Below are 11,468 nucleotides of genomic sequence, written 5' to 3' on the forward strand. Positions count from 1 at the left end.
CAATAAACAGATATAACTGAGCAGCACACAGTTATACAAACATCCCTCACCTCCCTCCCTATCCCCTAGAGTGTGGTGGACTGTATGAGAAGGGCAAATTCAGCCTGCAGCCCACCAGGTTCATCATCAAATAACCCTGAGAACCTTCCACCATCTTCCTGCAGAAAATAAATCAGGTCTGGATCATGATAAGCATTATTAAAACATTTATTTATTCCTGATCTTACTAAAACATTAATTAATTCCTGATCTATCTATCTATCTACAGCCCGACACCTAAATCCTGCAAAGGGTGGCTGCAGACGAAACACTGCCAAGTCGCTCTGTCACCCATCATTTGACTGCCCTCCTCCCAAACTGACTCCCCCTCCCTCATATATTTATTCCCACCATGAGAAAACTTTCACGGTAAGGGTTAAGCACTTGAAGGGTAAAACTTTAAACCTGTATGAAAATCCTCTCTCTCTATTGGCCAATGCTACATCCTGCAAGGGACAAAACGACCTCCAAACATCTCTACCTACTCAGTCATGACCATATAACCAACATGTATTTTGCCTGGTGGTCTAGTGAGTTTTTAAGGTACTACAACAGCATGTGGCCAATAAAGGACTAAATTCAAGTGATCGTAGGGGTTTATTACTCACAATGTCACTCAGGAAATAGTGAGTGGTCATTCTTGCTTTAAATGCAGGGAGTAAGCAGCCAGTCCCATGCCCATAAACTCCTTATGGAGCAATGATAGAGGAGGGGAATAAATAAGAAAAATAAATCCATCCATCCATAATAAATAAAATGGATGGTGACCCTCCCACATTACACTACCCTCCTTCACACATTCCTCTTACCCCCTCAATGTAATTCTTGGGCTATCTCTTCTTTACCCTCCCTCAAAAACTTCTCCCACCACTACCCATGCAAGGCCGTCCCCTGCAGTGAATTGATTTTCCTAAACACTGAGTAACATCATCTGGCAGGAGCAGAAATATTTTTAAAGGTGCCACCATACTGAATTGGCCAAACACTAAAATGCAAATTCATATACACATTTCTGATTTCCAAAGTTACAAAAAATAGCACACTAAAAGACACCCAAATTCCACATTGAAAGACACCTAAATCACACACTGAAAGACAGCCTCTCCCAGAAATTAAAAAGACCCTGCATGCACCCAATACATACACTGTGAGTTTATTCTTGTTAAATACCTTCAGTTTTGATGTTAAAACTATGAAGACATTTGTACAGTACTTACCTTTCATGTTACTGTTAAAATCTAATGGATAAACACAAGGTATGAAAACTTAGTGAGGAGGATAGAGCAGAAGGTATGACGTTGATGTGGAGTAGAAGAAGAGAAACCACACACCGGCAAGAATATGTCAAAGCACTGTAGGAAAATAACGATAAGGAGTGTCGTGTAGAGAAATCACAGTACAGTGATGGTATGTAGTCTGTGTTGTGGACTAAATGAAGAAGAACAATAACTGGTCTGGCCATGTGGACTGATTGCAGGAAGACAGAGTGATGAGAAGTGTGGTTGTAAGATACGTCACTGTAGTAAAGTGGTTAAGAGATAATGACCAGCATTTACATAGCAAAATCTCATGTTTGTTGAAGATGCGACAGACTAGCAGAGTTGGTTGGGTATCTCTGAACTCCAGGTTTGTTCTGTCAAGGATAATCGTGCCATTTTCCAAAACAGAACAGCAACAGCAGAAGGGCGATTTGGAGAAACATGAGCAATGTTGCAAGAAACTGACAATCTCATTTTACACTCTTAGGTCATGAGGTTAGGTAACTGTAGTCCACTGTATTTAAGGGTAAGTGACCAGCCTACTTCCCTTGGTGGCATTACATGATCAAAACAGCTACCTTTTTGGATTACCTATGAAAGACACGTCAATTAAGACATTCTAACCACCAGACCTCCATGTAGAACTTTCTTTCTGATTGGTTTTGTCAATGAATTTTCTCTAACTCATGTTTCCAGCATCACCCTCCTGTTACGGTTCGAGGTCTGTAATCTCATTAGCTAAGAATGCTTCCTACCACCTATTCTTTACCTGTTTATATATTTATGAAAAAGCTAAGTCTCCTGTGTGATATTTTTGCAAATGATGTTGATATTACAGTCATATATATCATACAGGAAAATGAAAGGGTAGAGTATGCAAAACAGGCCAATGTTAATACACCAGGCCCTCCACATTGACGGAGGTTAGGGGACACACACCCCCACGAATGTGGAATTTCCGTGAATGTTTGGTGCATCCTCCCGTAAATGCTTCTACAGCCGCCAATTACCCACGGTGAGCAAGTGTGCACATACTGTACCTAATAAACCGTATGTGGGACCTGAAAGCAGCATAAAATATCAAAAATAGCTGATGACTTGTCCACACATAAGCGTGGGCAAGTCATCCGCTACATATATACCCCAACTTCTTGTAATCAGATTATCATACCCATTAAATTCAGTCTTCGCACCACACAGGGGCAATCCGCGATTCTTTGAAGCCCGCAAAAGCTGAGTCTGCGAATGTGGAGGGCCTGGTTTTACAAATTCAAAAATAACAAGGGAATGAAAGGTGTGGCATGCAAAATTAACCAATATGAAAAGGTTGCTAGAAAGCCTCCTGACCTAAAGAGGATACAGACCTTACTATCCCAACAACAGCAACATTCAGTACTCACCCAGTGTTATCCGGGTCAATGGCCGAGAGTACACTGGTCTCCACAACTGCCATGCTTCTACGATCATCACCCACGGAGTTCATTCGGCTCACAGGCGACCCAGACATTTCCTGGTGGATTAAAAATGCTAGAAGAAAAATAGTGCATCCTCCTCATCATCATCATTATCATCATCATCATCATCATCCATCACCCCCCTTCCTTTTTTTTTTTCCACTGAGGGATGGGGAGATGTCTAATATTCATTCAAGTGTGTGTGTGTGTGTGTGTGTGTGTGTGTGTGTGTGTGTGTGTTCCTCTCTGTGTACATACCGGTGGGAGTGAGTCATCCAGCCCAAGTGATGTGTTACCACTGGGGCCGCCACTCTGGAACATATGTACAAACTCCTCAAAGCTGATACGACCATCGCCATCCACATCCAGACGACTAAACAGCTGCTCCAGTACCTAAAAATCCACATACAAATAAAAGTTAATTAAATATTCTCCAAGTGAGGCTATATATGGGATGGGGTAATTGAGATGCTTCGTACTTGCCCTCAGGGATAAGGGTTCACATACTAAGCCACTGTCTACTTCACACTTTAGTCATGTTCAGCACTTTCCTCCCTTAGGCATCATATCAAGGAGAGTTATCAATAGACAGGAAAACATACCAGTCCTTTCTAAGCCTGGAAATATTAGCCAACAAAGGAAAGTGCAAAGTACAAGAGGGAAAATATTAGGCGTATTTTTAACCCTCACTGCCTCCCATCATATTCCTGGTTTAACTTCTTCCAGCCACTGCACTATGGCTCTTCTCCAGGGGTCTCAATATTTATTCACTCCATTTGGCCAAACCACTTCAAGGGAATACACTACTGCACTATAAAACAAACACCATCACAGGTCCACACTAGCCATATTCAATAGTGTTAAAGAAAATTCAAATACAGTATTACCAGCACACTCTACCTCAAATAACCCAGAATGGTTCACTGATGCACCTGGTGGTACAGTGGTACATTGTACAAGTACTACTCAACATAAAAAGCAAAGTTCACTGATTATGTATTATACTGTATCATAATTCTAGCCTTACTGCAGATTCATAAATATCAATACACTCAAACCTCGATTTAAGGGACTAAATGGAGAACCAGCTTGTCCCTTACTTGAAAATGTCCTTTGTTTTACCACATATAAAGACCATCTTATTATGAAATGCAATTAATATTTCACTTATTTATATGATTATGGATATTATTTTACGGGTAATGTATAGAGAAACATATTATTGTGTATAACCTAGATTTTATATATCATTTTTGAATGGTCTTGTCCATTTGTCAGATAGAATATGGGGTCCCTTAAATCCGAAATCCCTTAAATGGAGGTCCCTTAAATTGAGGTTTGAGTGTAATTAGGTTAAGCATTATATATAGACTCCTTCACTCCAATGACACATTTTTTATTTCATTCCTGCTACCACCACTCAATTCTATTCAGTTCTGGGTGACCTGCTGCTGCAAAGGGGTAACAGAAAGCCATATCTAACCCCTCCAGTCTGAAAAGCCTCTCCAAAGCTGAATAAAAATGTCCGGAGATAACAAGAATAAAATGAATAATACCTCACTGGATTCAAAGGGGTTTTAAAATAAGTAGTAATGTGTTGGCACCATCTTAGCGGTACTGCCAGCTGTAATGCAAATCCACATATTTATACCTCGGCAATGATGTCACACAGAAACCATGATTCAAGATTACTCAATGGATCGGGATGGTCTCTTTCTGCCTGCAATATAAAGCAAGACAAAATGAACTTTATTATATTTTTATCCACAACAAAAATACCACTCTCCTTCCTAACATTCTCTCAAATGGAGATGAGGAGAGGAAGACTGAGGATGTCATGAAGGGATGTGATGGAGGTATGGGATGGAGATATGACAGAGGGGGGTGTGAGTTGGGGAGAGGGCAGCCTACTAGCAGATGACAGGGTGACATAGGAGGAATTTGTTTGTGGTCATCCCTTACTGGATCACGGCATATCGCTATACAGACAGACGGAAAAGCTTTCATCACGGTTAGCACTCAAAACCACTGAACCATTAGGAATAAAAGATAAAAAATAATATGACAAGGTTAGCTAAACCTCCAAGGAACTGAATTTGACCCTACCAAGTGATAAGACAGGCTGTTCTCTCCATTGCACAACCCAATAACGTAAGTGTCTCAATGAATAATACTTTACCACCATATTAAGGCAGCAACCCACCTCATTAGCAACCTTCTCCATGCCGATAGCGTGACAGACAGTGGCCAGTTCGTCGAGGGAGAGGTACCCATCGTGACCCACACCCAGCCGCTGCCACGTCGCTCGTAGGTATTCCTGATAAACCATATTTTGTTAGACGACACTACATCTATCACTCTTAAGCATGGAACATTCAGCTACAAGTAGTAACTCGATAATCTTTCTTCCGAGTGACTGTGTGTATGATCAAAGTCCATTTTTTTTTTTTTTTTTTTATGCAGGGAAGAAGGAACCAAAGGCCAGGAGCCCACAACCCATTCTTCCAAGAAAAAAATATATATATACAAAAGAGAGCCAAATTCAAGATCCGTTCATTTCGAGACACCTGGACACACTGCATTTCAGAGACTGGAGATCATAGGAAATAGGAAATACAGAATAAGGGAGACAGTTCCAGAGTTGGCCTGTTGCATAAATGAAGGACTATGAGTAATGGTTAACTCTTGCATTTGAGACTCACATTGTTAAAAATCCTATTACACATCTCGAGTTTCATTCTTTAGCAACTCTTAGGAGGTAATCAGCTGGTTTTGGCACTTGGTTTTGTTTCCAGTCCATAGAATACATCAACTGTACCATTGCCAACTGCAACACAGGAATTCCTTGAGAGAGCATGGCATCGTTTATATATTACGTTACTGGTATGTTTTTGTTATGTATCAGTCATACTAAATAGGTCAGTCTGATTATACAGATTTACAAACCCGATAAACATACTAATTCATAATACCATTGTTTATAGGGAGTAAAACTACGTAAAGCCCAACATACAGACATTTATTCAAACCATTTAAATTACTGGCTCCATCCCATAAACTGTGCTAATAATACGCAGATTCATTCTCTCTCTCTCTCTCTCTCTCACACACACACACAGTACAATACGCTACACTGGATTGGACTTACTTCCTCGTTGTCTCCTGAGTAGGCTAGACTGGCGGGCTGACTCCCATTGCCTCCCTCCATCCCACCATTTCCCTCACTGCCAACATCAGCTGCTGACTGTAAATAATCACAGAATATTAACAAGTGATGAATTACATGTCAAGTGGGGTTGGTGGAGGATTAGTGCCCCTCCCTGTAAAATAATAACTCTGAGCCCTTGGCCACCCCGTTTGGGATACATGGCGTCTGGCAATGAATGAATGAATGAATGAATGAATTACCTATCTAAGTCTAGCCCGATGCCCTAATCCCGCAAAGCGTGGCCACAGACAAAATGCCTCCAAGTCACTCTGTCACCAACCATTTGAATGCCCTCCCCCCAACTCACTCCCCCCTCCCTCTAATACCTCTCAACTCCATCCCTCCACCTCATCCTTGGTCTCCCCCTCCCTCCACTTCACCTACATACATCCTCTTAGTCATACTTTAATTCTCCATTCTCTCCACAAGCATTAAAAACCGAATTTACTGTGAAGATACAACAGCTCTGGTCTGAGAAACTACACTTATTTCACTTTTATTTGGTAGAGATTTTTGTCATTCTGTCACCTATTTCTGTGTCTGTTTTGATAGCGTGGTGCATGTGGTGAGTATGATGTGGTATGGGGGGATGCACTGCTATGTGGGAACAGTGGATTGTGTGTGAGTTGTATTTTGTGTTCGTACTGCAGCAGGGAAGGGTGGTGGCTGCATTCCTATAACCCTACAAGTGACCCTAATGGACATGCGTCGGTGTGGGTACAAACTTTTAAAGGTTACAGTGATACAGAACTCCCACCTACACTACAAAGGACTTGGTGTGGACTGGGCCTAACTCTAATCAATAAAGAACCATTAATATAAGATTCCAATGTTATACGTGAGAAAGTTGGATGCTGGCTGGAGTCTTTGTAATGTCTCCCAACTCCAATTAATAAAAAACCATTAATAATAACTCTAATTAAGAAAGAACCATTAATAATAACTCTAATTAATAAAGAATCATTAATAACAAGAATCCAATGATATACCTGTGAGAGTTGGATGCTGGTTGGAGTCCTTGCAGTGTCTCTCTGATTTACCGTAGCCCTCGGGGACGCCATGGTCATCCTCCTCATTTCCTCATTCACATCAGAGGAAGAGTCCTGAGAACTCATTTTTCTTCAGTAAAAGACTTCATGTGACAGATGACCCTGGAAACAAATATATTACATTAAATACCATGCTGCACATGACTTGGTGGATTATTCTGTACATTTGTAACTCTAATTTTGTGTACGATATATGCTGACTTCTTCTGTATGCTGCTCATTTCTTAGGCAATTTCATTCCATGTCTCGTTGTTTTGTGTTATATTGTTCATTCATTCATTCATTGCCAGACGCCATGTATCCCAGACAGGGTGGCCAAGGGCTTAGAGTTCATTGTTTTACAGGGAGGGGCACTAATCCTCCACCAACCCCACTTTGACGTAGGGATGCCAACAGCATCTGGTGTTCCCAGGCGGTCACCCATCCAAGTACTAACCAGACCCAACGTTGCTTATTGCCAGATGGATATTATTTTAGTTTTGGACAGCACGAAAATCCTTGGAATTTTGAAGTAGATAATGAAGTTTTGATCATTGTGACAGTTTCCATCTCCAGCATTTCTGTTGCAAATACTATACAGGCGAGGTAATCAAAGGATGGTATGCAGTTGATCACAGCCTCCACCAACAATGAATTCAATCTGTCTATCTATCTGTCTATTGCCAGATGGCAATAATCCCGTAAGGGGTGCAATCAATCTCACTTAATGCTTCCAATGCCAAACAATTTACTCATTTACGAGTTCTTTTCTATGGTATGGCATCTATATCCAGAAGCCTTAATCCTGTAAGAAGTGGCTACATATAAATCACCTCCATGTTGCCCTGTCCTCTCCCATTTGTCTGCCCTCCCTCCAACTCACAAACCCCTCTTGTAAATCTCTCTCCACTCCAACCCTCCAAATCTCTCTCCACTCCATTCCTCCAAATCTCTCTCCACTCCATCCCTCCAACCCACACACCTCTCTCGTATCTCTCTCTTTCCACTCAGTCCCTCCAACTCATCCTAGCTTTGGTTATTGGATGGGAGCTCTCCTTGACTTTATCCTCGTAATTTAAAGTAGCAAAGGGTAAAAGTAAGCTTGATGAATCCTTACCAAAATCACCGTAAGTGAATCACACCTACTTCCTTAACTAACGTTTACATTCCTGACTTACGTTTTCCCGATTCTGAGCACAAATATGTCTAACTTTAAATTCCCTCGTGCAAAATGCAAAACACTACTGGCTATCAGAACAAAGGATCTTATTTCCGTCTGAGTATCACTATGGCAACTGGCATCCTTTCATTTTTGAAGGATGAGGCGGAAGTTAAACCGACGATTAACAAACAGAAAAACTCTATTTCAACTAGACCTGGACTGCAAAATGGCATAAATACATCAGGAATAGACACAGCTTTTCATCTAGAGGCTATAAGCGAAATTACAAGGGTGGGAAGCCAAGAAAATGATCGATACGTTACCTCACCTGCAGAAATCCGTCAGCTGCTGATCCAGTTAGTCATGTAAACACACCTGACATGTATAGACGACTGAATCTCTACTTCTATACACCATCCAGTACTCTTTTCTTAGCCTGATCCTTTATAATCTACCCTGGAATCTCACTTTGATCCTCCTGCCTCACTAGCAACCTCTTCCCTTATAATCTACTATCCAGTGCTCTTTCTCATACCCTAATCTACAATAATCTCAGTATTTGCATCAACTCTCATACTAAACAGTTATGGTCCTTCAATTTCCAATCCTACATGATCTACCTTTAATCCTACTACTCTACACTCCCTATGAACTATTTAGTACTCTTCCTCAAACCAATATCCCTCGTATCTACCCTAAATCGTAATGCTAACCACATCATACCCAACCTCTGCTTTTCAAATCTCCTGACACCCCCCTCCCCACAAGAAAACAATCTAGTACTCTTTATTTCATTTCAATTCCATCTCATCTACCCTGAATCCTACTTCTGAGATCTTCTTCAAACTCCAATCCTCTATGATCTACCCTGATTTGTAATAGTACTCAAAGACGCGTTTTCTGTACCCTATGTAAATAAATCTTTGTGTAAGTACGAAAAAATGTCCGTTAAAAAGGGATGAGGAGTTACGATATACAGGATAACGACTTAAATATAGATAAAATATAATAAAAACTGAATGTATAGTAAGAAATGAAGCGTACCGCATCTTTATTCGCCCTCTGAGATGCAAAATCACGTATTTCCCTCCTCCCACCCCCCGAAAAAACACACACACACACACACACACGCTACAGCTCTATATCCTATCCATAACACTTATTCAATACTAGATCATATTCTAGTGCTAATCTATTGCTACAACTCAGCATTCAACATGGAGAGATGGCAATTTTAGGCCAAGTAAGAGTGAAAAGAGTATTGCAAGTCTCCTATTAAACTGAAATGCATCACTGCCCTAACCATTCGCCCACCGCCTCCTAACCTTTCCGGAAAATTTCTTGTGTTACAGTTAATGTCCTGTATCACAATAAAAAAAAAAAATCAATAAAAAAGTGTTACAAAATCAAGTTACTTTCAACAGCCTAAGAAACTGACATTTTAGACCTGTTCATTGCTCTGTGCGCTACCCTTTGTGTGTGTGTGTGTGTGTGTGTGTGTGTGTGTGTGTGTGTGTGATAAATATTGAGAGAGAGAGAGAAAAAAATGGCTTATGATTATGTCCATGTTATCTAGATACAGACTGATAGCCATTTATCTATCTATCTATCTATCTATCCATCTATCTACCTCTACCCGGATAAAATGGTCAAGCAGTCATAAGCCAACCATAGTCCTCTCTCTCTCTCTCTCTCTCTCTCTCTCTCTCTCTCTCTCTCTCTCTCTCTCTCTCTCTCTCAGCTTTTTCCACGCAACCAGCCAACACGTAACGCACCCAAATGCCAAATCCACGCACTCACTCACCCACGCAAGACAGACAGCAGTTCGAAAGTTCAAATTTTGGCGGGAGTATAAAAGCATTCAAACTTCCACTCCTCCACACTCCACTCTCCACCTCCACATCGAATCCACACTTATATATATATCTGAGAACTCTGAAAATGATAACTGCTGCTATATTTGTGAGTAGGGGAATTAGTTTACTCCTTCGCGTGATGGTAACGGGGTTAGGGATTGGGGTGCGAGCCTTGCCTTGCGTGTAGATTTTAAGAGAGCAGATTGGTGTGTGTGTGTGTGTGTGTGTGTGTGTGTGTGTGTGTGTGTAGATAGGAAGATAGATAGAGATAGAAATAGACAGATAGACAAACAGATACTGACAGACAGACATAGTTTCTCTTCCTAGCTACAGAACACTGTAAAATCAAACGTACAGTCTCACCCAACCTCTTAACTTAATCTACCAAATACTAACCTACCATGCACTAATCTAACCCTAATCTACTCCTAATCTACCCTACAGATCAGCATGGTAGTGATGAGTGTGTGTAGTCTACCGCAGAGCAAGACTTCAACATTGGCTACCCCACCCACTGCACCCGCCCACTCTGCATACACCCCTGAGGTTAGTGTGTTAGATAGATAGATAGTTAGATAGATAGTTGGATAGTTAACTGGTTTGTTAGTTGGTGCGTGAATTGACAAGTTAGTTGGTAGGTTAGATAGTTGATAAAGGGTAAGATGGTTAGACAGATGGTTATTACAGTATGTTAGAGTTAGATAGTTAGATAGTTAGCTGCTTGATTGGTTAGTTAGTTAATGAGCAAGTATATTAGTTGGTTAATAAGTTAGGTGGCAAGTTGGTAAGTTAGTTGGTTATTTAGTAAGTTAATAAGCTAGCTAGTTGGTAAGTAAGTTAGTTAGTTAGTTAATAAGTAAGTTGGTTGTTGAAGTAGGCCTATTGCTACCAGATGATGATGATATTGGCAGTAAGGCCTCTGATTTTGAGCCCATTCCTGGTAGTTCCAAGCAGCCAAGTGATGATGCTATGTACTTCTCGAAATTGATGGAGAATATGCGGAAATCTGCTCCAGTGCTGACAGACTCTGCCTGATAATAAAACTACAGCCATTATTTCTTCTGTTCTTAAGGCTGGTGGTGCTAAGCTGAATACTTTTATCATGTCAACGTTCTCCCTACGTGTTAAGTGGGGTTGGTGGAGGATTAGTGCCCCTCCCTGTAAAACAATTAACTCTAAGCCCTTGGCCACCCCGTTTGGGATACATGGCGTCTGGCAATGAATGAATGAATGAATCTACGACTCATGGGAACAGACTGATGGTGAGGTGCAACCGGAATGAGACGCATATGCCTGAGTTTAAAGAGAATCCTCCCAAATACGGGGTCTTTCATTGGGGCTCAGTGGTAGGGCGCCTGATTCGAGACCAAAGGATCATGAGTTCGCACCCCACCCAGGTAGTTGCCCTGCTGGGAGAGGTAGCGCCCTCCCGTCACCTAGCAGGACTAAACTGTATGGTCTA

General features: G+C 41.2%; 2 protein-coding genes across 2 annotated transcripts in view; one reads left to right on the top strand and one right to left on the bottom strand.

Moving 5' to 3' along the window:
* Positions 1-7,090, bottom strand: part of Nin (blastoderm-specific gene 25D) — a 66,653-nt gene extending 59,563 nt beyond the window's left edge. The window contains exons 1-5 of the mRNA XM_080281036.1: positions 6,950-7,090; positions 5,901-5,996; positions 4,956-5,069; positions 3,011-3,145; positions 2,699-2,808 (exon numbers count right to left, since the gene is read on the bottom strand). Coding sequence (XP_080137162.1) covers positions 2,699-2,808; positions 3,011-3,145; positions 4,956-5,069; positions 5,901-5,996; positions 6,950-7,021 — 527 coding nt within the window. The 5' untranslated portion in view covers positions 7,022-7,090. The remainder of the gene's footprint in view (positions 1-2,698; positions 2,809-3,010; positions 3,146-4,955; positions 5,070-5,900; positions 5,997-6,949) is intronic.
* Positions 7,091-10,091: 3,001 nt separating this feature from the next.
* Positions 10,092-11,468, top strand: part of LOC145410986 (uncharacterized) — a 9,271-nt gene continuing 7,894 nt past the window's right edge. Inside the window, exons 1-2 of the mRNA XM_080281047.1 lie at positions 10,092-10,112; positions 10,451-10,552. Of these exons, the coding sequence (XP_080137173.1) occupies positions 10,092-10,112; positions 10,451-10,552 (123 nt within the window). The remainder of the gene's footprint in view (positions 10,113-10,450; positions 10,553-11,468) is intronic.

The sequence above is a fragment of the Coenobita brevimanus genome, chromosome 11 (assembly GCF_032717465.1).
Source record: "Coenobita brevimanus isolate Jiangsu-jjx chromosome 11, ASM3271746v2, whole genome shotgun sequence".
Classification (NCBI taxonomy): domain Eukaryota; kingdom Metazoa; phylum Arthropoda; class Malacostraca; order Decapoda; family Coenobitidae; genus Coenobita; species Coenobita brevimanus.